The 25777-nt window shown below is 50.2% G+C and overlaps 1 protein-coding gene across 2 annotated transcripts in view; it reads left to right on the top strand.

Moving 5' to 3' along the window:
* Positions 1-25518, top strand: part of asap2a (ArfGAP with SH3 domain, ankyrin repeat and PH domain 2a) — a 44802-nt gene extending 19284 nt beyond the window's left edge. Inside the window, exons 3-29 of one of the 2 annotated variants that reach the window (XM_072698772.1) lie at positions 3894-4039; positions 4744-4818; positions 8065-8114; positions 10117-10143; positions 11066-11195; positions 11485-11570; positions 11645-11720; positions 11805-11891; positions 12782-12885; positions 13080-13149; positions 14090-14177; positions 16097-16145; positions 16237-16403; positions 16623-16756; positions 16996-17090; positions 17303-17492; positions 17887-17972; positions 18142-18257; positions 18671-18738; positions 18847-18954; positions 19387-19630; positions 20027-20170; positions 20428-20593; positions 21062-21117; positions 21288-21367; positions 22152-22271; positions 22931-25518. In XM_072698772.1, coding sequence (XP_072554873.1) covers positions 3894-4039; positions 4744-4818; positions 8065-8114; positions 10117-10143; positions 11066-11195; positions 11485-11570; positions 11645-11720; positions 11805-11891; positions 12782-12885; positions 13080-13149; positions 14090-14177; positions 16097-16145; positions 16237-16403; positions 16623-16756; positions 16996-17090; positions 17303-17492; positions 17887-17972; positions 18142-18257; positions 18671-18738; positions 18847-18954; positions 19387-19630; positions 20027-20170; positions 20428-20593; positions 21062-21117; positions 21288-21367; positions 22152-22271; positions 22931-23005 — 2837 coding nt within the window. In that variant the 3' untranslated portion in view covers positions 23006-25518. The remainder of the gene's footprint in view (positions 1-3893; positions 4040-4743; positions 4819-8064; positions 8115-10116; positions 10144-11065; positions 11196-11484; positions 11571-11644; positions 11721-11804; positions 11892-12781; positions 12886-13079; positions 13150-14089; positions 14178-16096; positions 16146-16236; positions 16404-16622; positions 16757-16995; positions 17091-17302; positions 17493-17886; positions 17973-18141; positions 18258-18670; positions 18739-18846; positions 18955-19386; positions 19631-20026; positions 20171-20427; positions 20594-21061; positions 21118-21287; positions 21368-22151; positions 22272-22930) is intronic. The other variant, XM_023839351.2, reaches the window with a different exon arrangement.
* Positions 25519-25777: the final 259 nt, after the last annotated feature.

The following is a 25777-nucleotide window of genomic DNA, read 5'->3' as shown; positions in this document are numbered from 1 at the left end:
CTGAATTGCTTCTGTAAATATCCAGTTTAAACCTGGCTCAGTGAGTACCGCCCCGTCTATAAGCGGGAAAATGCTGCCCAGCTTTCCCTCAGACGGAAACGCCAAGGTGAGCCTGACGGTTTGCTTTGCGGCTGTGGGATATGAGCCGTGTTCAGCCCAGGAGGCCCGGTCCATCGCGCCCTTCATCCCACGCGGCTCCTGGTTCCAGATCCGGCTACCGCTGTCTTCTCTTTTGGGTCCTTTTTCCTGACGGCAGGGGTCTGTATGTTGCCATGACTCTGGGGGTAGATTGCAGGGGTGGGGGGGCAGTCACCTGCCTTGGACTGTCAGTGTACGCTCTCTTTTCAGTGCGGAGTTAGACTAAAACTTTGTGTGGGGCCTGAGATTTCAGTGTCTGGGTCGGTACTTTGGCCATAACAATTGTCCCATTTCTTAGACTGATTTCAGTTATGGCACCATAAGATGACAGATTATTCCGCTCAGAAACGTTTGTTGGTAAACTACCTGATTAACTCATAAAATTTGCCATATTTACCCTAATTACTGGTACACACACATATATTACTGGTTTAGGGCCAATCAGGGAAAATATCTGCCATTGTCAATCACTAGCCCATTGATTGGTGCATGCTTAGTAATTAGATGGACACTTAGTGGCAGTGGTAATGAGATTGACGGGTAATGGTAATGAGATGGATGGATAATGGTAATGGGATGGACTGGTAATGGTAATGAGATGGACGGATAATGGTAATGGTAATGGAATGGACGGGTAATGGTAATGGGATGGACGGGTAATGGTAATGGTAATAGGATGGACGGGTAATGGTAATGAGATGGACGGGTAATGGTAATAGTGATAGTAGAGGGTGGATGTGTGTACAGGCCCTCTCCTCGCTACAGTGCTTTTTGATGAAACCTCTCCACGAATTGCCTTGACAGTACCTTCCGGTGAGGAGACCTACCTCCACCCTGTCTGTTTTTAAGCCCGGTTCGCCCTTGTTTGTCTGCTGCTGGACCTGGATGAAGCTCCCAGTATGTCAGCATTTTTGGGCCGTCTGCCGTCACAGAGCTGTTCTTGGCACGTGGGTGTGTGTGTGTTTTCCTAACTTTGTGGTGCATTTTTGAAGGAATGCGTCGGCTTTATTTTAAACTAGAAACACCAGAACTTTTTATGGATGCATGATGCATTAAACCGAGAGTCAGTGAAACGGGCATAAAAATTATGGACATCTGTCTGTCTCTCTGCCTCTCTGACTGACTATCTGTGTGTGTGTGTATGTGTCTCTCAGTCTCTGCCTGTCTCTCTGCCTCTCTGACTGACTGTCTGTGTGTGTGTGTGTGTCTCAGTCTCTGTCTGTCTCTCTGACTGTCTGTGTGTGTCTCTCTCTGTCTATCTGCCTCTCTGACTGACTGTCTGTGTGTGTGTGTCTCTCAGTCTCTGTCTGTCTCTCTGACTGACTATCTGTGTGTGTGTGTATATGTCTCTCAGTCTCTGTCTGTCTCTCTGCCTCTCTGACTGACTGTCTGTGTGTGTGTGTGTCTCAGTCTCTGTCTGTCTCTCTGACTGTCTGTGTGTGTCTCTCTCTGTCTATCTGCTTCTCTGACTCTCTGTCTGTGTGTGTGTGTCTCAGTCTCTGTCTGTCTCTCTGACTGTGTGTGTGTCTCTCTGCCTCTCAGACTGTCTCTCTGTTTGTGTGTGTCTCTCTGTGTCTGTCTTTCACTGTCTATCTCTGTGTCCCTGTGTGTCTCTGTGTTTTGTTTGTGCAGGTGAGGGTGTGTGCATCTGTAATTCTGTGTGTAGTCTAAGGCCACAGGGGGGAGGGGGAATTAAATCCAGCAGATTTAATATGGAGGCTTTAAAACCACAGGCCAGATGCCGGCCAGCTTTTGCCCTGGTTCTGGTTAAGCCTGTGCTGCTTTGTACTGTACAGGGAGGAGGAAGAGCGTGGGGCATCTTACCAGTGTGTTGGTATGGGGTTTGTGTGATGACCTCATCGCTCCTCCACCCCCCCGACTCCCTCAGACCGACCTTGGCATCCGTCCCCATTCTTTGTGATGCCTATTGCAGGGGGTATTGGGCGTGTTGCCTTTTCCCAAGGTGTGTTTTTTGGGAGGGGGCGGGGGTGCTGAGCTTGCTCTAATGACCCCGGATCCATTACCCCGCCGATGTATCCCAGAACCCCTTGGGGGCGGTTGCCGCAGTAACAGCAGCGGTCTGCTGCTGTACGCTGTTCCGTTAGCGGCCCATTAAGTCTGGCGGTTTTGTGATCGCTAATGCAGGCCACCCTTAAAGGGCTCTTATTGCCCGGGAACTGCTAGCGTACTCTCATTAGCCTCCTAGCTGCTGAAAGATTTACCGCGGTTTATGACCCTGCTCTTTAGGGGGGGGGTCAGATTCAGGCTGTCCCCTGGGCCGCCCTCCATTACCTTCTGCTGATCCTGGCCCACTTAAACAGGTACCTTAATAATAAAACATACATCCATCTGCAGTGCTGCTCAGCTGAGCTTCCAGCAAGTGACCAGTAAGACCAGTAAGATGGTTATGGGAACGAGATCTTTGTGAGCCACATATCAGAAATACTGATACCCAGACATCAACGAGAGAGAGTCTATTAGGGGATTTTAGATTTTTCTCTTAAGCTGGGGTGTATAAGAGGGGCTATAATGCCCACAGGGGGGCGACCTTATTAGCCAATGATATGCTTTGAATCTGTGAGTGACAGGGGAGGGGGCACTCTATCTAAATACACCCCAGATAGACGGATTCCCTGTGTGGCTCCTGTCAGCCGACTTGGCACCCCCCCCCCCCCCCCCCCCCCCCCGATGGATGGAGACCCAGCGCTGTCAGCAAATTCAAGGCCATGAGGACAGAACCTTGACCCCCCCCCCCTCCCCCCATCAGGATGCCTGATGCCGAGGACTTTGGATGTCCTTCACTTTGCTGAATAGACCGGCTGTACGTAGGGGGGGCTTTTGAAATAAATGTGGAAAATCAGGGTAAGACTCAAATGAAGAGCTCCCCCTCCCTGAAGAATCATCATCACCATGGGGCAGGGGGGGTCGGCACCATCGCTGATCTCAGGCCATTCATCAGCCCGTGGTTGAATTACGCTGAAGTAGGATCGTGGCCCCCTCCCACCCCCCAGCACCCAGTATGCCTCACCGCAAAGTGAAGTCACATCTACAGGGATGTCCCTCGCGACCCCAGTGAGCGTTCATTGGGAAACACGAGACCGGCTGTGTCTGCGCAAATGGACGTCGACCGTGTCATGTGACCTGTTCGCTCTGCCGGGATTGATCTGGCCGCTCGTGTGGCCTTCACGGAGATGTGAGCTTCACCATGAATAGAGGAGTGCCACTTTATTGATCCCAGAGGTGAAATTTGGTAGTTCTGACGTATCCCATCATGCTCTTCATGAGAGGCAGAAACAGACCTGTATATACAGGGAGAGATGGTTTTGGGGTCAGAGCACGGGGTCAGCCGTGTTCCAGGAGGAATTAGAGTTAGGGGCCTTGCTCAAGGTCCTAACAGTAATTAGATTATGGCATGAGGACACGAACCCACAACCTACTGGATGTGGACACAGAGCCCAAACCTAGAATTTTTGTGATGGGGGAGGGGCACGTAAGAGAGGCCATAATTCATACACAGGGACCAAGCTTGTAATTAGCCAATGATATGTTTTAAATTGTTGAGTGACAGGGGAGGGGGTGCTCTGTGAGCCAATCAGCTTTCAGCTGACGCTACACTCCATACCTCGACTAGTCCTCCTCTTTTAAATACTGAAGTATTTAGGAAGCAGGTGAAACGTTGGATGTTTGTTTGTTGGCTAAAACTTCCCTCTGTCTCCATGGTGACTGTAGTAACCACCCTTCCCCCACCCCCACAGCTCATGTGGAAAACGAGGAGCAGTATACGCAGGCCCTGGAGAAGTTTGGGGAGAACTGCGTCTACCGGGACGACCCTGACCTGGGATCAGCCTTCCTGAAGTTCTCTGTCTTCACCAAAGAGCTCACGGCCCTTTTTAAAAACCTGGTGAGAAACCCTTTGTTTCTGTGTGTGTGTGTGTGTGTGTGTGGTGTTGTGTGTGTGTGCTAAGGGCTAAGGTCATGACCAGTTTTATCAGCATGGAATGAGGCGTACTACCCAGCCTGTGATTCCTGGGGAGGGGGGGGGTGGCCTGACAGTCTCGTCCTTTAATAATTGTACATGTTGATCCCTAAAATATAATCCTCCATCTCTGAGCCCCTGGGGGGGGGGGGGGGGTGATTTCCCCCAGGAAATGTTTAAAGTGTTACACTCTATGCTTACCAGAATGCAGATAATTTAGTGTGTGAGGAGTTTTCACTTTTAGTTCAGAGAAATTGTTTTGTGCTGCATAGTGTTGGACAAAGAATTTTCCACAATTAAATGTGAAATGAGTCGTGTCTCACCGTGGAGCATTTACCTGCCCTCCAGCATGCTGACCCTTGTGTCATTGGCTGATTTGCATGGTCGAGCCTGGGGGGCGGATTGGTCGGTAATACTGTGCTTTTGCCTGTGATTCTTAGTGACCGCTACACCCCAGGGACCCTGGGGGTAGCAGACCGCGGTTTTTCATAGCGTCCCCCGGCTCATTCAGACTCGCACCTTAATCGCCAGGGGAAACCAAAATGGCGGATGGCAGGGTGAACTAGTGACCGGTGATGCATCGCGTCGGGAAGCCGATTTAATTGGCACCTTTTTTTTTCCCGCTCCAGTTCCAGAATATGAACAACATCATCACCTTCCCATTGGACAGCCTGCTGAAAGGGGACCTGAAAGGGGTCAAAGGGGTAAGTCTGTCCAAAAATGTGCCTTTTTATAATTCCATTCCATACATCCATCTTCGAATCATTTATCCTGGTCATGGACGCAAGTCTGTGCTCAAGAGAAGACGCTCCGCAGTGACAGCGTATGGTCCGTCACCGAGACGCTCGCTTTAGTGGAGCCAACGGTCACTGAACCTGGTTCCGCTGAACGGTTAAAACCCAAATAAGCCTTCGGTAAACAACAGGCGTTGGACATTACTCACGGTTTCACACAGAGACATCCGGACAGCTCAATATAGCATTCAAACTATATGATATGGAGATCTATAGATTTATACCCTATTTAGCTGATGCTCTGGTCCACAGTAACCGCATGTGACCTCTTTGTGTTTTTTGTTTGTTTTTAATACACTTCATGGTTTAGGTAGTGTGATGCGTTAGCAAGTAGCGCTAGTCAGATACAGCAAAATGCTGCTTTTCGGTTAGAATGTAACAGCGCAGGTGAGGTTGCGGACATGCGGCTGCCGGCTCCTGCTTTGCTGCAGGCCCGCTCCGTTCTCCCATTCATTAGCAGCACGTGGCTGTCGGGCCGCGCCAGGAAAATGATGCGATTCAATCTTAATGTGGCTCGCTCTCTAACCGCGTGTCTGTCCCGTGTGAGGGAGAAAAGAGGTGCTGTTTTGACTGAGGGGGGGGGGGATCCAGGTTACCAGAAGGAACCGAGGCTGCTCATTATGGTTCCTCAGGCTCTCTAGCGCCAAGGTAGCATATCTCTGCTTTCCTCATCGCCCTCTCCTTGCCTCTCCTCGGCACACAGACATAATCACTCTGCGAAAACCTCTGACACCCGCTAACTAGCACATGGCAGAATGAGTCTAGACCTTCCTACAGTAAGTGCTCTACGATTCAATCGGCCACAGGAAGTATCTGCCGTGATTACATAGTACATACGCCCCCCCCCCCCCCCCACTCGCGCTGAATAGAGGGGCCAGCGCCATCCATTCAGTAATTAGATTCCTAGCCTTCCCGGAATAATAATTAAGGTGCCGGGGGGCTATCTGTGTAGCCTGTCCATTGTCACCCCCTCATCGATTTTGACAAATAAAACAAATAAGCAGGAAGAGGAGAGAATCGTCTGTGAAATGGCCTCGCTTGGGTTAATGACATCAGCGATAGGTCCGCAGTCCATGCCCTCAGCCTCTGCTGCAGATTTCCGGCGTGGCTGTGTTCAGTCGTTACTGAAAGGCCGGGACTGAGTGGTGTTTTACTTTTTTTCTTTTAAGCTTTAGGAGTTGGAAATGGTTTTAGGAACTAGCTTTTTGCCTTGTGGCCGTCTGGCTGAACGATATCCTGCAGAATCAAATCCATTCTCCTGATCGCGTTTCTAAAACTGGACTTCTAAAAATAAGTATTACTTTGAAACAGTTTTGATTGTTTTTGTGTTTTTTTCCCCTGTTACATTAAGTAATTCCTACTTAAATTCACATCCGAAATTTAAAAAGGCCTTGTTCCTCCGGTTGAATCGTGCCGATTAGTTACCATCACCTGGGGGCTGTTTGGTTGAACAGGTTGTGAATTCAGACCCACCAGGCCAGTGTTACCACGGCAGCCAGCTTCAGCCGTGGCCCATGTGACTCCACTGTCTCCTCTGATTTGCTGTTGCAAGGATCAGATTTGTTTCCCCCTCTCCCATTGCCATGTCATCGAAGCAGTTTTCCCAGAATCCCATGGGGCAAGGGGAACATCGTGTATTTTTTCTAGCCAATCAGTCAAGGCATCATGCCTCATGGCATCTAAGTGGTTTTCGCATGTATGGCTGCAATGGTATCCAAATGCTATTGGACTAAAATGACCCAGTAAGGAATGGGGAAAGGAATGTAGCCTCGGGGGGGCTGCCAGTGCGGAATAACGGGAATGAGGAACGGCGACTTGGGTGTGAATCCTATTAGAGGCTTGGGGATCCGTTCCAGACAGTAACAGCTTTAAGTTCATGTTAGCGAGCATCAGCTTGCTCTCTGGGGGCATGCTTGGGTGTTTTTATTGTGCTGTATCCCGGAGGGGGTGGAGTCCACCAAAACTGGCGGGAAACCTGCCTCTGATGGCGATAACATCTGTCGCCTAGGAGATTAAACGGCATCGTATTTACAAGCAGGTGGAGCCGTTGGCCGTCAGAGTCAGTGTCCAGCCCGGGACGGAGGCCCGCTTTGCTCTGCCAGGGTAGGTAGAGCAAAGCACCAGTAACAGCATGTCGTTATAGCCGAGCAGCCCGGCTGAGTGCCCACCTGCCGTCCCACGGCACCGCCCGGTTGCCAAAACCCACCTCGTCATTCCGCCACGCTAGCTAGTCCATTTTTCACGGCGCATGTCACTTTCGCCATTTATCCAGCCCCAGGTTAGGCTGCCACATTTATAATTAGATTATTTTTAAATTATCTATTGTGATTCGCTTCCCCCCCCCATCACATGTGCACACACACCAATGCCTTCCTGCCTTCCTGGGCTCTCCATCACCTAACAGGCCGAGTCGCAGATTCAGGAAGCCCCTGCCTGCACACCCAGTCAGCCATGGGTTTGATCGGAATGGGAGGTGGGCGGGTGCCTTCGCCTGATTGGAGATAAGGTCCAGTCATGCACCAATCACCAGGCGTGTACTGCACCGTAATGTGAGATCAAAGTCGCTATGCTGTCGCTAGGGGAAACTGACGCTCTTCAGCCTATCCCGTGCCTGTAAGCCACTTACCGCCACTCGCGCTAATTTATTTTGCTCATTACCATTTATGGTAATCGGGAGTTAATTATTTATCCGCCAAAACGCCGCCTGATTTCACACTGGCAGGCAGCTGTTGAATGTTCCAGATTTATGGAAAACCCATTAAGTGGAGTCTCCCCGGCGGCTGGGACAGCTCTCGGACGCTTTCCTGGAACTGGTGAAACCCGTTGGCCACGCGGCAAATGATTCCGTCCTGTGAGCGTGTGTTTGGCCCCTGCCTCGTGCCGATCGAGGCCACTGGTGAAGTTCTGACGGCCCAGTCTCTCTCGCGGCATCGTTCCAAGACACGCCGCCATTTTCCAAATGTTTACCTCTTGGACAGGGGCAATTCTAAGATTTTTAATTTTTTTTTTAACGTGGGGTGCAAAAGAGCGACAACCATCCATAAAGAGGTGTTAGCCATGTCAATAGTGTTTTCAGTTCGTGACTGACGGGGGACGGGTCACTGCGGGAGCCAATCAATATTCTTGATTCCGTTTTGATTTATTTTGTCTTGACAGGACCTGAAAAAGCCCTTCGATAAAGCCTGGAAAGATTATGAAACAAAAGTGTAAGTGTTGACTTTCTTTACATTTCTCTGTTTGGGTTAAGTGTGCTATTTTTGTCTGTGTGTATTAGGTATTTCTAAAGAGTACAACTTGTGTGTGTGTCTGACCTTAACAGTAATGAGTCTGGTCATTGTTTATCACATGGTGTGCTGACGTCCAGGTTGCTGTCCAGCAGGGTGACGTAGCGATAATCAATTTGGTTAAAGGCACCTTGTCCATGTCTTTACCTGGCATAGTCTGATCTCAGATCAGTGCTGCTGAAGAATGTCTAGATGTCATGTACATTTAATTATGCTGTTACTTATTTAGCAAGCGCTTTTGTCCTAATTGAAGTACAAGCGAGGCGTAGAGTACATCACACATAGAGCACAGGCGTAGAGTACATCACACACACAGCAGAGGCGTAGAGTACATCACACACACAGCAGAGGCGTAGAGTACATCACACATACAGCAGAGGCGTAGAGTACATCACACATACAGCAGAGGCGTAGAGTACATCACACACACAGCAGAGGCGTAGAGTACATCACACACACAGCTGAGGCGTAGAGTACATCACACACACAGCAGAGGCGTAGAGTACATCACACACACAGCAGAGGCGTAGAGTACATCACACATACAGCAGAGGCGTAGAGTACATCACACACACAGCAGAGGTGTAGAGTACATCACACATACAGCAGAGGCGTAGAGTACATCACACATACAGCAGAGGCGTAGAGTACATCACACACACAGCAGAGGTGTAGAGTACATCACACATACAGCAGAGGCATAGAGTACATCACACATACAGCAGAGGAGTAGAGTACATCACACATATAGCAGAGGCGTAGAGTACATCACACACACAGCAGAGGTGTAGAGTACATCACACATACAGCAGAGGCGTAGAGTACATCACACATACAGCAGAGGCGTAGAGTACATCACACATACAGCAGAGGTGTAGAGTACATCACACATACAGCAGAGGTGTAGAGTACATCACACACACAGCAGAGGCTTAGATTACATCACACACACAGCAGAGGCGTAGAGTACATCACACACACAGCAGAGGCGTAGAGTACATCACACATACAGCAGAGGCGTAGAGTACATCACACATACAGCAGAGGTGTAGAGTACATCACACATACAGCAGAGGTGTAGAGTACATCACACACACAGCAGAGGCTTAGATTACATCACACACACAGCAGAGGCGTAGAGTACATCACACACACAGCAGAGGCGTAGAGTACATCACACATACAGCAGAGGCGTAGAGTACATCACACACACAGCAGAGGCGTAGAGTACATCACACACACAGCAGTGGCATATAGTACATCACACATACAGCAGTCCAGAAGCCCGAAAGTCTAGTGGGACCATCTGTGTGCTGTATATGAAAACGGATCACCTGGTAGTGCCAAGGAAAGAGATTCAGTGGAACCAGTCCATGGTAGACCACTGGGTGAGTGACAGTGGGTGGGACAGCACTTAGCTCAGGGACAAATATTGAGGTCTTCCAAAAGAGTTTTGGATAGACTGTCAGAGCTGGTGTTCAGAACACCTCGGGGGGTGCAGTGTTCATGGTTTGATGTCGTCTTGTCGTGGTCTTCCGGGTGATTTTGGTAGCTTCTTTCTTAGGCGAAACAAATTGCAGCTGAATATGCAGGACATGTGACCTGAGGGCCACGCCCACTGCCTGACATTAACCTCGACTTCTTGCACCCAGATTAATTCCTCTGTATCTCTCGTTTGTGCACCGTTGATCCTCAGAGCATGAAGTTTCGACCAACCAGCCCTGCAGTCACGAGACGATACCAGCTAACGTTATATGCTAACTTTAGTGATGTTTTCCTGTTGGTTGCCATAGCAATCGGTACCTGCCACTAGCCCATATAGCAGCATTGAGTCTGGTTCCTTAGGTGTTTCTGCTGTTAAGTGTGACCTGTTGTTCTTGCTGTCATGTATGAAATTTCATAGCATTTTTATATATTTTCCAAGCTGCAAAGGACATTCTTTACTGAAAGGGTAATACGAAAAATGCAGTTTGATTATATTTTTCTCCAAGCTGTGAATTCAGATGAGGATGCTTCATGGCTGCCCTTCCCTGCCCCCCCCCCCACACCCCCTACCAATCCCAAGTGAATCCTGATTTAATTTAACCTTCTGGGTATCGATGAATCACATGCTTTGGAGAGCAGGTCCGGCACACGGTCAGTAACTTTGAACCAGCGCCACTATAACGAATCCCTACCAGTTTTCAGACTGGGGGGTTTCAGTGATCACTAATTTGGGCACAAACCCCCCCCCCCTTTTTTTTTTTGTAAATGGACAGAAGCCAAAAAAAAGCATAAAATTCACTTAAAGGACAAAATTTGAGCAGCATCATAAAGCAGCTTAATGTTTTTAAATCTTTTTTTTTTTTAACACAAGTGGTGTGGAATCACGTGGCAGGTTCCCTGGGGGGGGGCAGTGCCTAGTGAAAACACCCCACTCGTGTTGGAGGCCCATGTCCCTCCTCTCGCCCCTGCCCCCCTCCCTCGTTCCCCATTTTTGGCTCTGCAAATAGCCTTGCTGCATTGACTGCCTTGGTTAAAACCCGCCACGCTCTGGCCCGAGTAGGTTTCAGACCCGCGGGTCCCGCCAGAGCCCGGCTCCGGTTTTAACGAACGGGCCCCAAAAGCGGTTCCCTGGCGCATGGTGGTGTGGGATTGCGGTTCCATTGCTTAGACCTGAATGGAAGGCTTGGAGCCGGCACGGTCTTTTCCGGAAAACGAGGCGCTCTGCATCCCTTCCTTGTGGTTATATGCTGCCGTGGCATATGGAAAAGAATGCCCTGTTGCATGAGAAGATGTGCATTGTCCTCCGTGTCTGTGTATCTGTGGGCCAATCGGGGCCGAGCCCTTTGATCACATGACCTCTCGCCCCACCACCCCCGAATCCTCCACAGCACGAAGATCGAGAAGGAGAAGAAGGAGCACGCCCGGCAGCACGGCATGATCCGCACCGAGATCAGCGGCGCCGAGATCGCCGAGGAGATGGAGAAGGAGAGGCGGTTCTTCCAGCTCCAGATGTGCGAGGTCGTTGCCAACCTCCTGCCACTAGAGGGCTCACTTCCAAAAGCAGGGTGGTGCTGGAAGGAGCCATTTAGCTTTGTTTGCCTTGCATTTAGCCAGGGGCCTTTGCCTTAGGAAAGAAAGATATTTGAGATACTATTTGCAAGTGAAGTAGGTCTTCTGAGAGCAGTGATCTAATGAAAGAAGTTTACAGCAGATATTCTACTCCCCCATGATTTGGAACATGAGGACCATTGGTGTATCTGTACTCCTTGAGGGGTTTTAACCATGAAACATGGATTCCGCTTTGCAGTATCTCCTCAAAGTGAACGAAATAAAGATCAAGAAGGGTGTCGACCTCCTGCAGAACCTCATCAAGTATTTTCACGCCCAGTGCAAGTAGGTTTGGGAATTGATCTGGGAATCGGTAGTCTTTTCTGACAGAAGTGTCACGGTGCTCCTGTGTCTCCCAGCTTCTTTCAGGACGGGCTGAAGGCCGTGGACAACCTCAAACCATCCATTGAGAAGCTGGCTACAGACCTGCACACGGTCAGTCCTTTTGCAGCACCTCTTTGATCGTTTGATCTTGTGGGCAAGTCTCATCCCCACAACCTCCTGGCCTCTTCCCGGCAGATCAAACAGGCGCAGGACGAAGAGCGCAAACAGCTGACCCAGCTGCGGGACATCCTGAAGTCGTCGCTGCAGGTTGAGCAGAAGGAGGTAAGATCCCCATCGCTGTAGCCCGCTGCAGGTCTCTCACCCCAGAACACGCTGCAGCTGGTCCCTGATTTAAACCTAAATCTGGCGCTGATTTTTCACCCTCCGTAAGATCGGTCAGTGAGCATATAGAATCTGAGTTGGCTCACATACGGCCTGCTGCGCCCCCTCAGGAGCAGAGTTTGACAGCCCCGTGTGCTTGTAGCCGACGCAGCTGATAGGATGATTAGTTTTGCAGGGGTTTGTGGGTATTATGCCCGCCCTGAAGCCTTGTCTGAGGTATGCTCTTCTCTCTCTCTCTCTCTCTGCTGCCCCGACCTTTGTGAACGAAGTCTAGGACAGTAAGTGTACTCATGGGGAATCCCTGTGCCCCTCCCCCATTGTGTCACCCAAATCAATGCACCATCCGTCTGTCCATGTCGCACCCAGGGGGTCAGGAACATAAACCTGGATTTACACAGGAGCCTGTGCATTTACTCTTGTAATCCACCACCCCCCCCCCCCCATTCGACAGCCACTAGCAGGCACTCATCTTCATCTGCCTTGCTTTAGCGTGCTGTCTTTCTGATGAATTAATGCCCCCCCCCAACCAGAAATGCATTAGATGATTGTTGTCAGTGTTGTATGACTTCCTAACCCCCTCCCCTTCCCTGCACTGGTGATGGGGGTGGGCTGGGTATGGTGAGGGTGGTTATTAAGATTTTATGCCCCCCCCCCAACATATTTACCCCCAGATATTGTTGTCTTCCCCCTTCCCAACAGGCTGCTGGATAATGCCCTTCATTTTATTCCCATCCTGCTTTTCTCACGCCGGACATGATTTCCGATCGGCTGACTTTGATTGGTCGGCAGCCGTGGGCTTATTCTATGTTCCTGTCACCCCACTGTCGAAGGATTCCCAGGTGCGGCAGAGCGCCACCTACAGCCTGCATCAGCCCCAGGGCAACAAGGAGCACGGCACGGAGCGAAGCGGGAACCTCTACAAGAAAAGTGACGGGTATGGGGGGCAGGTTGTGCGGGGGGGGGGGTGTTGCCACGGTGACAGGCTCTTCTGTATCCCTATTATGTGCATGTTTACAAATCCCTAATTAGATCAGTGCTGCGTAGCTCTGTGTTCTGGTGGCTTGTGAGATGATCTGCACCCCCCCCCCCCCCCAGCTCGCTAACCAGGAGTCTCCCTGTCATTTCCAGCCTGAGGAAGGTGTGGCAGAAGCGGAAATGCTCCGTGAAGAACGGCTACCTGACAATATCGCACGGCACGGTGAGTAGAACCCGCCTGCCCCAGGTCCTAGTGCCCCCCCAGCAGGGCAGCGCTCGGGTGGAGGGGTCCTAGTGCCCCCCCAGCAGGGCCAGCGCTCGGGTGGAGGGATCAGCCTCCTCATGTACGCGAAGCATCAGTCTTTTCAGGAGAGGCTCCTCTTTGCTGCGTCTGTTCAATGATAATAACACAGCTGCTCAGTTTAATCCAATGGGAGCCAGTAATCCAGTGTGTGGGGGTCTAACACTGCCTGTGATTGGTTGCCCTAAATGGTCCCCCCAATCGGCCGTGAGGTTTAAAAGCCCCATTCCTCCTCATGGTGCTAATGGCCGCCCTGGGTTTTTATGACGACCTCGTCTCTATTGGGCCATTAATTCATTTGAATGCATTATAACCATAAAATTCAGAATCGCGATTCATTAAGGCTCATTCCCGCTGTGGGGGGCAGCTCTACCCCCCCCCCCCCAACTTTTAGTGGACTCTGTCTGCATCCAGGCTCTGAGGTGCAGGAGCCCATAATCATACCCACCGAGTCTCACTTTGTGCCCACAGATGTGTCCGATGGTAGCTAATTCTCACGTTTACGCACGTTTCTGAAAGCTAAAAAACAAAACGAAGACCTGATGTTCTGGAAAAATGCTCTTGGGACGGCCCTGGAAATATCAGGCCTTGTACAAACCTTTATATTTTGAAGGTGGGGGTACAATATGGATCTACGAGCTACAGCGTTTAGCTGCCATGTTTGTTTATGGAGGGAAATGGCCGTAGGCCCCACTGGGATAGATACTGAGATGGATGGTTCAGCCTGAACGTCAGATAACACGGCGCGTCTCATAACTCAGAGCCGGCGGGGGCTGAGACGGACGTGTCCCCCACTCTAAAAGGAACATAAATACCTTGGATTTGTGTCTCTTCATACCTGGCTTCTTCTTCTCCCGTCCAGGCTAACAGACCGCCAGCGAAACTGAACCTGCTCACCTGCCAGGTGAAGCACAACCCGGAGGAGAAAAAGAGCTTCGACCTCATATCACGTACGCTGGTCCACCGTCCCACCTGCCCACAATTCCCCGTACTTTTGATCGAGCGGCACGTGCAGATCATGTGACCGAATCCCTCTCATATCTCCTGTAGTGGTGTAAATTGAATCAGGGAAAGCCTTCCAGGTCTTGTGTTACAAAGAGAGTACCTTTAGAAGAATCCGGAAGGGGAGATGCACAGACGTGCATCAGTGTTGGGAAGTGTGTGTGTGTGAATGTGTGTATGTATCTGTCTATGTCTGTCTGTCTATGTCTGTCTGTCTCTGTCTGTCTGTTCATGTGGAAATGGGGAGTTTATGGCGTATGCCATGGCCTGTAATTACGGAGCTGAGGTCTCCTTTATCAAACTAGTGTTTATACTTGTTTACACTCATTAATGGGAGATGGACAGACTGGAACATTTTTCTTCTGGAATATTCTGAGAGGTTTCCATGCCCTCCATAGTGCAGTAAAGGGGGCTTTGTGTTCCTTACCGCTGTTGCTTAGCAGTCTGGGTAATGCATGTTGGCAAAGCCAAAGCCGTGCATCCTTACGAACTGCTCGTCTGGGCTGAAGTAAATAACCAGACGGTCCGATCCTGCGCCTGAGTGATCTTAAAGCCGTTTTAGCCACCGCTCGCCTCATGAGTTGCGATATATCCTCTGCAAAAATTAATTTACGATTCCCGGCTTTGCGTGGAAGTTTATCAGATGCCGTTCCCTTGGCAGACGGCAAGATTTAATCTCCGGGTACCCAAACAGTTGAGTGCAAGTTCTGCAATCTTCCTGCTAGGTCTGGCAGTCACAGGGTGAATTTTAAGGGGCGTCTATAAATATTGCACACCATCAACGCTTTTTGCCATTTTCCTCAGCTCTGCTTTCTGTTTGCATCAAACAGAAACAGCTGAAGAGAGATTGTTTACTTGAATTCTTATTTACTTGTTTACTGGTAATATTTGAAGGATTTATTTTAACCAGCTGGAGTTGTAGAAGCTGCTCAATTAATGCTATTTCAACTGCTAAGTTCTGGTCCTGTACTGCCAAAATAATATGATTATTGTGGTCTCCTCCTGGTCTTCTCCACTGTCATGGGAAACGGCGGTCTGTACCCTCCCTGTGCAAATCTATGAAATAACTAAATCGCAGCTATTAAATTACCTGATGAAAAGTGTGAATTAAAAATAACTGTTCTTAGTTTGTTTCTATGCATTCCTCCCTCCCCCCGTGAGGCCTTAAAGTGGTCTGATCCAGCCTCCCCTGCAGCACATGTGAGTCCTACGGGCCGTGTTCAGTTAAGGGCCGATTTGGTTGATGGTGTTAATCGGGGTGACGTGTGAATCTCATTTTTCGCACACTGCTGTAAGTTATAAAAATCCCAGTGGTGTGTTCCTCAGCGGTCCGTTACTAGGATAAGTCCCGTTTCACAGAAACCCGTAGTTTTTTTTTCTTTTCACTTTCAAGTTGACGTCATCTTTTCCTAAGCGCGCCAAACTAAGGCTCCCGTTGTTTCCAGAAATTTCCCTCTCAAAGGACAGGGAGGGACGACATTGTCCAGCGCTCACGCTCTGATGTTGAAACGCTGTTACATAAGCGAGGCCACTTCCCAGCCCTGTGCTATCAAGCAATTCATTTTTTTTATGTGGGACATTTTATATTTATGTTATTGTTTTTTGCAAAGGCCTCTCTCCGCCACTGTCTGCAGCCTGTTGGTCTGGCATTCATCTGTGGCCATTGCAGGCTAAAAAGCTGATTTAGCCAGGAAGACGTTAAGCAGCTGTGATCGTACTGTGGTCCCACCCACTCACGTGTCCATCAATAGAATGCATTGTGTGTTTCATTCTGAGCGATATCAATGACATCCTTGCTTGAGGCATGATTTGCCTTGTATTCCTTCTCTCTTTTCTTCCTCAACTTCCTCTCCCGGTCTTTCTGCAGATGACAGGACGTATCACTTTCAGGCCGAGGACGAGCAGGAGTGTCAGATGTGAGTGTTGGTTGATCACGCCGTGGGAGGTTGTTGGGGTAACGCTGACCCCACACTGACCTCATCCCATCCCCCCTCCCCGCCGCTGCAGATGGATCTCCGTGCTGCAGAACAGCAAAGAGGAGGCTCTGAATAACGCCTTTAAGGGTGACCAGCACGTGGGCGAAAACAACATTGTACAGGAGCTGACCAAAGCCATCTTGGGCGAGGTGAAGAGGATGCCCGGCAATGACACGTGCTGCGATTGCGGAGCCCCTGGTCAGTGAACAGGAAGTAGTTTATGGGAGAGTGGTGCATTGTGGGATAGATTGTAGTCCTGTAATCTTGTTTATGATCTGATCATATATTGCTTTGTTGATCGTTTGAAGGTTGAATAGTTGGTTCTTAAACAAATGTGTCAGGGCATCCAGTACTCCGAAGCATCTCCAGCATCTCTTGTGAGATCATTAACATCTTCTTACCATCCATCCCGTCAAGGTCCCACCTGGCTTTCCACTAACTTAGGCATCCTGACCTGCATAGAATGTTCTGGAATCCACCGGGAACTTGGTGTCCACTACTCTCGGATACAGTCCCTTACATTGGACGTACTTGGAACGTCTGAACTCTTGGTAAATTTCAGGATCTTTACGTTCAAGCCAAAATATCTCGAGACAAAACAAGGTTATTCTTGGAATGTGGTGCAAGTGATGTGCAAATTAATCAGGATAAATACAGATCTTGAAGACTAACATACGCTCAAGGCTACAGGCTGGATTTGGTCGCAGTCCACCGGATCTGCTCCTTAAGGCTCAGGAGTAGCGTGGTGTTTTGGAGCCGACGTGACCGAGTATGTCTGTCTGCCAAACAGCTGGCCAAGAACGTGGGAAACTCAGGCTTCAATGAGATCATGGAGGCCTGCCTGCCCGCAGATGACGGCGTGAAGCCCAACCCCAGCAGTGGAATGTAAGAGCCCCATTGGACGCCCTGCCTCGCCTTCCCATCAATGTCCTACTTCGTAATTTCCTTCTGCCACCTTCAGTGGCCTGTATTGCGCTAAAATAATTCAAGCAAAAGTAATATTCAGAAATGGGGTTTTAGAATTTTGTAGGTTAGTGAATTTTGCAGTGGACCTTCTTTAATTTTTTAATTCGCGATTCTTCCGCCTTTTCCTGCAGGCAGGCGAGGAAGGACTTCATCACGGCCAAGTACACGGAGCGGCGCTTCGCGCGGAAGAGACACGCGGACCCCGGCTCCCGGCTGCACGCGCTCTGCGAAGCCGTCAAGGCCCGCGACATCTTCTCGCTCATCCAGGTCTACGCCGAGGGTGTGGACCTCATGGAGCCAATCCCTCTGGCCAACGGACACGTGAGTCTGGGGAGGGGGTGGGCGTCGGGTTCGAGCATGTGACCCAATGGGCATGGCGTGTGGCACAGTGCCTGTGATCGGAAGGTCACCGGCTTAAATCCCAAGGATGGTGGAGTAATTTCAGCGCTGGGCCCTTAAGCCGCAGTTGCTCTCTGTCTGACCTTAGTTCAGAAAAAAAAACAAAATGTCAGTTGGTTTAGACAGAAATATTTGCCAAATAAAATATAATGAGTAACAATATTTACGTATTTTATACACAAGGATAGATGCGTAGAATGGGTAGAATTTTTAGCAAATTTCCTCATTCAGTCATTCATTCATTCACCTCATTCAATCACTCCATTCATTCATTCCAAAAATAGGTCAGTTAACCATCTGCTCCCATTGACCACAGGAACATGGGGAGACCGCGCTTCACCTGGCCGTGCGATTGGTGGACCGGACGTCTTTGCACATCGTGGACTTCCTGACTCAGAACAGGTGATGGGGGTGTCACCATTGGGGGGGGAGGAGCCAAGGAGCAGTGAGCCCATTTTACCCTCAGGGTGTAACACTGGGGCATGTTTGACTGGATTGTGAATGGGGGGGGGGGGTGGTTGTTAATGCCCATAGGTGCCTTATCTCATACCCCCCCCCCCCCCCCCACCAGTGTGAACCTGGACAGGCAGACGGCCAAGGGGAGCACAGCACTGCACTACTGCTGCCTGACGGATAACAGCGAGTGTCTGAAACTGCTCCTGCGGGGGAAGGCCTCCATCGAGATCCGTAAGCCTGACGGCCGCCGACTTTGGCTTTTTATACCTGCTTTGCACATCGAATTTGCTCAGTTTTCTATCAGCAGGGTCGAGTGCCAACAGTAGAAGGCAGTAGATAGAGAGAAGTAAGGGTGTATACAGGGGGGTGGGGCCACAGGGTCACTGGCACCAGCTGAAAGCTGATTGGCCCCTCTCCTGTCACTCACTGATTCAAAACATATCATTGGCTGATAAGTTTGGCCCCACTGTGTGAATTAAGGCCCCTCTTATTCCCTTCACCTTAAAATATTGTAGAATCATCCCCGGACTGGATGTGCCTGTCACAGCCCTCTCACCCCTGGGGGCTGCATGTCGATGAGTTTATAGCTGCGTTGTCCTGTCTGTTTCTTCATTTTCTTTCTTACTTCACCCCACCCCGCACAGCCAACGAGGGAGGGGAGACGCCGCTGGACATCGCCAAACGTCTGAAACATGCGCAGTGTGAGGAGCTGGTGAGCACGTCCCCCCCTCCCCCCCCCCAGCAGGCACGAGTGACACGTTAATCATCTCCCCTATGCTGCTGTCACTTTAAATGATGTTTGTTCCCGCTGCCCTGACAGCTCAGCCAGGCGCTGGGCGGCAAATTCAATGCCCACGTCCACGTGGAGTATGAGTGGCGTCTGCACCATGAAGACCTGGACGAGAGCGACGAGGACCTCGACGAGAAGGTGGGCGGCTGGGCACAGCCGGACCTGGCTCTCTGGAACCTTCCGTTGTAGCGACATGGAACCCTGTTTAGAAGGGATGAGTAAGATGAGATGAAACGTGCTTGACAGATTCGAATAATCATTTTGGTAATTAGTTGTGGGTGGCATGTAGCTCAGTAGAGCTGTGTGCCTGGGATCAGAAGGTTGTTGGTTCAAAGCCCAGGGTCAGCCGAATTCATAGTTGGGCCCCTGAGCAAGGCCCCGAACTCCAATGGCTCTGAAGGCAAACTGACACTGTGTTTTTTTTTTTTTTGGTGTAAGCATCTGTTAAATTAATAAACTGTGAGTGTAATTGTAGTGGTATGAGTAGCCAAGGTCAGACATTAGGCCTTAGTCTGTAAGGCTGATCCAAGTGGACGTGACCCTAGGTTGTACGCCTTCTTTCCTCCGTAGCCGAGCCCTCACCGCCGAGACGAGCGTCCCATGAGTTGCTACGCCCCTAGCAGTACCGCGGCACAGCCTGGCCCGGCCCCCTCGGCCAGGGAGGGGGGCGGCCCGGCCACGGAGAAGCCGAGGACCTACCTCCCGAACCTGGTGAACAATGAGACCTACGGAACCATCCTGCCTCCTCCCGGCCAGCCGGCACTGCCCGTCACCACCGCGGCTCCTCCGCTCCCGCCCCGCAACCTGGGCAAAGGTGAGCGCCCCCCCCACCCCCCATCGGCCATCTGGTACTGGTGCTTCAGAAATTTCCTGTTTTTTTTCCCCCTCTGGCCTCGTCCTCGAGACTTATTTCCAAAGCCTGATTACGGTCTCGACCCCTGAACTAATTCAGACACTCGCTAATTAGCACGTGGCTGTCTGGTCACATGACCCATTAGTCCGCTTGAGCTTTTCTGGCCGCAGTGACGGTCATGAGGTGGGGCAGGAATCAGCCCCCGAACCTGCTGTCATCTTCATCTAGTGGGCCAGAGACCCAAATTAGTTCTTCTCCAAATAAGGTGTGGAAAGTTTCTGGTCGTGTTTTGGGGCTAAATGTGAAGTAAGACGTGTGATCTGCAGCGTTGGGCTTTAGGACGGCGTGTCTCTGCAGTGCTTCCCGCTCTGGGCCTCCAGACCAACAGCCCCGGCGCCTGGAAGTCGGCCTCCATCGACGTCACCGGAAGGCAGAGGTCGTCCTCGGACCCCCCCAACATGCACCCTCCCGTCCCCCCTATCCGTGTCACCTCCACGTCCGGTGAGTCTCCCCATCTCCCCTCTGACTGGGATATACTGCCCCACAAAGGCAGAACACGGTAACTACGCCGACACTGACGCTGAGAAAAAGGGCTTCGAAATGTGTTTTTGACTGTCCACAGTTAACCTAAGAGATTTTGAGATACTTGTAACTCAATTTTGATTAAATATGCAGTTGCGGTGTTTTGCCTATAGAGGGCAGTATTGCAGTCCTCACCTTGCGGCATTAAGTGTCTACAATAAGAACCCTTTCTGCAGTTCTTGCGACAGTCACTCCCCCGCTACCCGTGTCCAGGATGGCGGGCATGATGGAGACCATAAGCCTCCAGTCCAAAACAGGTCCTGTGTCCTCTGTGGACCCCATGAAGTCCTCCTCTTCTCTAGTGACAATGGGCAGGACTGCACCCCCAAAGTCTCCTGCCAGGTGAGCACTTCCTGCATCACACTGGTGTCATATGACTGGCCCCACATGACCTGTTCCTCACCGTCCAACAATATCAGATGGACGTCACTACCTGTCATCCTTCAAAAATGCTATCTTGCAAGCGCCGAGGGAGCAAAATTGATTTTTATTTGATTTATCTTTTACGTTTTCTGCTGTTAGCCGAGGGAAAACAACGGCACTGTTGAGGTAACAGTGAATGAGCTGTTAAAATGAGTTTTTTGAGCATGAATAAAAAACGCTGGGTGTGTAGATGAAGCTTCCGCTGTGGGTTTTGGTCAGCGGACGCTCTGACTTCCACAAGGCCGTTAGGTGCAGCCCGCCCGTGCATTGCCGCACTGCGGGCTCGTACACCTCCGGGGCCCGGGAAGGTCGTTTGGCTTTCAGCCGTAGGTTTGTGTGAGCGGAGATTCTCTCCTGGTGACTGAGGTCTCCTTGTGATTTTCGCAGCACGGATAAGCGCTTCAAAGGACCTGCACTGCAGCCCACACCGGCCGAGAAACCAGGTAAGGAACAGAGCGCGTCAAGCGCAGACTGGCTCTGTGTGTCTGCCGAGGACAGGCATGCAGACGGGGCCGTCTGCGCAGCAGTCTGCATGGCCGTCTGCGCGGCCTGCCCTCCTCACGTCGTGTTAAGCACCAACACGTCTGTCTGTCTCCCTCGATCCTCCACAAAGCCAAAGAAGTCCCCGGATGTCTGGCTAACTCCCTCGGTCTGGCCCCACCCCCTGCCCCCATGCCCAGGAGGACGTACCCTGTAAGTTGCCTCTTCCAGTGTCACCAGTGTATGGATCAGTTCAGTGTCACGATTCAAATGCAAGGGGGGGGCTGGAATTTCCAGTGGCAGCATTTACCACAAACTCACTCCACACATTTGCATGAGGCCCTGAGGACGGGAGGCCTGCTGGCCGCAAACAGTGACTACATTAGGGCAGCGGGGGAGGGGCTCAAATTCACGCTTTGCGGGTGGGGGGCCCAGAAACAACAAACCCTGCCCTGGGAATTTCCTTTGAGAAAGAGCAAAAAAATGCCGTTAAATACCATAAGGCCACGGTACCTTGTTTCCCAATATCTTCTTAATCCCTCTCTTTGTACAAGAGTCCGCCACAAAGTCTGTGGATCAGGATGTTATATTGGGGGGGGGGGGGTTCTTTTCTGCTTCACCGACTAACTCGTCTCTGGCTTGGACCCCAGGGGCAGTTTCCATGGTACTCTCTCCCGATTTAGGGCTGCCGATAAGCTTCCCCTAGCCGGACGCCCTCCCTGCGGGTTTTATCAGCAGTGCCGTGCCGTGAATGGCTCATTGTGCCAGAAGCACTCATGAATAATTAATTCCGGGCCCGGAAGGAACAGGCGCGGAATGCCGAGCGGCTCCATATCGCCGCCCTGCTGTCAGACTGTGATAAATCATGCAGATGACCCACCTGGGGCATGTCGCAGTCTGGAAGTGGATTTGGATTGTTCCAACTAAAAAAAAAAAACAGACAAATTATAGGACTTGTGTGATGCTTACAGGCCGGCTGACTTCTCTGCGCTTTCAGAAACAGAAGCCCAAGCGAGTGAAGGCCATTTATAACTGCGTGGCCGATAACCCGGACGAGCTGACCTTCTCCGAGGGAGAGGTCATCGTGGTGGATGGGGAGGAGGACCAGGAGTGGTGGGTAGGTACACATTCGCTGGACCGGCCTCCTTTCCAGTGATGGTTTAAGAGCCAAAGACTTAAGTTTATAAAATGTCCGCAATCGGATGCCTACATTCCCATGTAAATCAACAGAAAAGATGAAGGTCAGTGTTGCATGTGAGTCAGCTGCTGGTTTTTAAGGGGCAGGGCTGTACCATTATAAGGATTTGGGGAGGCGGAAGGGGGGGCGGCCCTGACAGCACGCCAGCAACTTCAGTGGGCATGATGTCATCCCAGGCCCCCCCCGCCCCCGTCCGCCCCCGTCCGCCTTCCTTCCTTCCCAGCTGTGGCTTGTTTTTGTACAAAATAGATTTTTTTTTTTATTGTTCCCTGTCCTAGTGTCCGAAAGTACAAATGTATCCCTCACCAATTTTATTGTTTCCGTTTTATTCCTCGGGCTTCTCCGACACCCAGTAACGTCCTGTGGCGGAATAAACAAGCGGGGTTTCACACCTCCTTACCCATGTCACCCAATGGTGCTACATTTTTAAGATTAAATCTTTAGGAAAGAAGATTTATAAAAGTAAGACTGTCATTGGCTGTTGACATGTTGACTTATCAGTCTTAAGATGAGTCGCCTGTTGCCATGGTAAGGGTCTCCATGGAGATGACATGACACGTTGTCCGTTGTGTTTACAGCTGGGCCACATTGAGGGGGAGCCAATGAGGAGGGGGGCTTTCCCGGTGACGTTTGTGCAGTTCATCGTGGATTGAGAAACATCTTTGCAGTCGGGGTGGGTGAATGGGGGGGGTCACAGAGACTGAAACTATTCTCAGTTCCCCCAACAATTTATTGACACCCTCCCCCCCCCATCGACCTGTCCACAAGCAAGCAAGACTGCACCTGGACAAAGCAGCAGTGCTGTATGTTCCTCAAACTCTGGTCAGGTGACTTGGTCAGGTGACTTGGTCAGGTGACTTGGTCAGGTGACTTGGTCAGGTGACCCGGCAGCAGACGCTGCTTCAGGCTAAAGCAGTGCCACACTGTGTGATGTCACACCATTTAAGCTATAACACGGGCACATGTTCATACCATTTGAGCCAAACCACAGGAGAAAAAAAAAGACTAGGCTGCAAGTTCATGCAATAAATGCACTTTTCATTCAGTTTATTTATTGTGGGATGGCGATTTTCGAAGGAATACTGTGGAAACCCAGAATCTGTTATGAAGTTTGACCACAGCTTCCATTAAATGAAGGCAGTTTGGGCCGTTATTTGACGGAAGGAGAGGATACTTACGGTCTGTGTGTTTAATTTCCATCCTGCAAAGTGTTATCATTTTTAATAAGCTTTCTTTCTGCATGACAGCCAGAATTCCACTGAACAGCCCATGAAAAAAGTCCTGCGGAGCATTTGATAGCACGTGGGGCGGATAATCCCCTACCGGTGCTTTCCCGAGAATTTGCTGTCCTCAGACATCTCGCCAAGAGGGGGGCGCTCACGTGCACACGTGGCCAGTAGCAGCAGGGGTGCTGGGAGGGGTCATTCGTAAGTAGTTCAGGGGTATCGGAGACCCGACGTGCGGAGAATGACCATGAGATCTTACTCAGCAGAAAGCGACTCACCCAGCGGGCGAAGAGGCTACGTTTGCGGTCGCCAAGGGAGACACACACTGCCTTTACTATGGTACTGTGCTAAAAAACAATGTGAAACAGAGCCGTGATGTTAGTCACCCCCGTGTGAGTTTTGGATTTTTTTTCCGATCGCTGTTGCTAATGCAGCAGTCTGTTCAACATTCCTGCATTCATTTTGTCCCGTCGCACAGCAAAGTGCGCAGATCTTTAATAATATAACTGGAACCGAAAGCCGCGTCTGCTTTAGCGACGAGCCGCTGACTCACCCGTATCGCAAGTGAGGGATTGTGATTTTATGCAGGTGGCCTGAGAGGAAATTTTCTGCTGTATTTGAAGTACATTAGCTATGTGCCCTAATTTCTGCTCTTTTTTTGGCCTTTCTGTTTTAAACTCTTTCCTTTTTGTCTATCTATAGTTGCTTGTTTTTTAATTTTTTAGTGTTGTTCAGCTACAGCAGAAGTATAGGTGGCAGATAGGTGTGTTTTTTGTTTGTGTTATTTAATTTTTATCGGGTGCAGCGTCTGAGAGACGCTGCATGTGTCACCATGGGACCTGATGCCTTCTGGGAGACAACAAAGTTTCTCTGGATGGATGATGGACCAAGAGTTTCAGCACTAACTTAATGCTCTACAGGAGACCAGAGTGGAGTACTTGCTTGTGAGCCCCTCCCTCTCCTGAGTGCACGCACATGCGGACACACACACACGCACGCACGCACACACACGGGCTATGAAACCCATTTTCCTTACTGCCTGGTAGTTGAGATGTTCTTGCTAGAGGAGAAAAGGTGTCATGTGATCTTCACTCAGATGTTACCCCTTAGCTGACCTGCCCTGGTGCCCCTAAGTGACCAATTTGTCATTCTGTTTCTGTAGGACGGGACGTACCTCCTTGTGTCATGTGCTGGGGTGAAGCATTTGGTGCGGGGGGGGGGAGGTTAATGCAGCGAGGAGAGAGCAGGTCAGAGATAGAAGCTTGTCGATCTGACGGTGTGGCCAAACAAATAGGCCAATAAACAGAAGGTCCCCAAGGTCACCTGACTTCTGTCTGTGATTCAGTGACCCCCACCCCCGCAGATAACCGAGAAGGAAGCGGTTGCGAGTTGCATCATGGATACAGGTGCGTGGGCTGTATGTTCTGGCTCCCATGTGTTAAATCCTGTTTGTTCACTTTTGAAATAAGTCCATATTTTAAATATATATTGTTAAAAAATGTAATAAATTTGATTTTGGTTGCAGAGCAACTCTCTATATATATATATAGAATAACATTTAATTTTTAAATGAAATATACCCTTTATTGAGTATGCATTGCAGTAACCCAAGGCAGAGAGGGGAGGCGTGTGTAATAACTATGTACTATCCATGTTACTATTATGTTAACTCACTGGAAATAGGACAGTTAATTTGTTACTGTAAATATATTTACAACTTATTTGTCCGTATTTAAATGTAAAGGAGTTAACCCTTTGAAAGCTGACTGTACTTGGCTGCGTTGTGGTGATTTTACGTGACAACGGCGCACCCCCCCTGCGAGATTCCGATGCCGGACCGCAAGCGCTCATTCGGGTCGCCGCTGCATCTACTGTCAATCGCTACATAGCCTTTGAGACGAGATCGTCCAAATAAAATGACTGAAACTGGAAAGAAAGAATCTATAAGCTCCTGTCATTCTTCCGCCTTATTCTTTATGTGTTTTGTTAAGTAAGAGCTCGGGGGGGGGCTGTTCTATTCTGCCCCCCCCCAGTTAATTTTGACTTCTGTAATTAATCCAAACATGTATACTGCGCGTCACACCCCCGTTCCAGCACCTGGATGACTCCCGAGCCAATGCAGCTGAGCATGGTCATCCTAGTGTGGGCAATAAACAGATCATCAAATCCACAGGCTAATACTATGGCGATAATCACAAA

The sequence above is a fragment of the Paramormyrops kingsleyae genome, chromosome 14 (genome assembly GCF_048594095.1).
Source record: "Paramormyrops kingsleyae isolate MSU_618 chromosome 14, PKINGS_0.4, whole genome shotgun sequence".
Classification (NCBI taxonomy): domain Eukaryota; kingdom Metazoa; phylum Chordata; class Actinopteri; order Osteoglossiformes; family Mormyridae; genus Paramormyrops; species Paramormyrops kingsleyae.
This window is presented reverse-complemented; position numbering and strand designations above follow the sequence as displayed.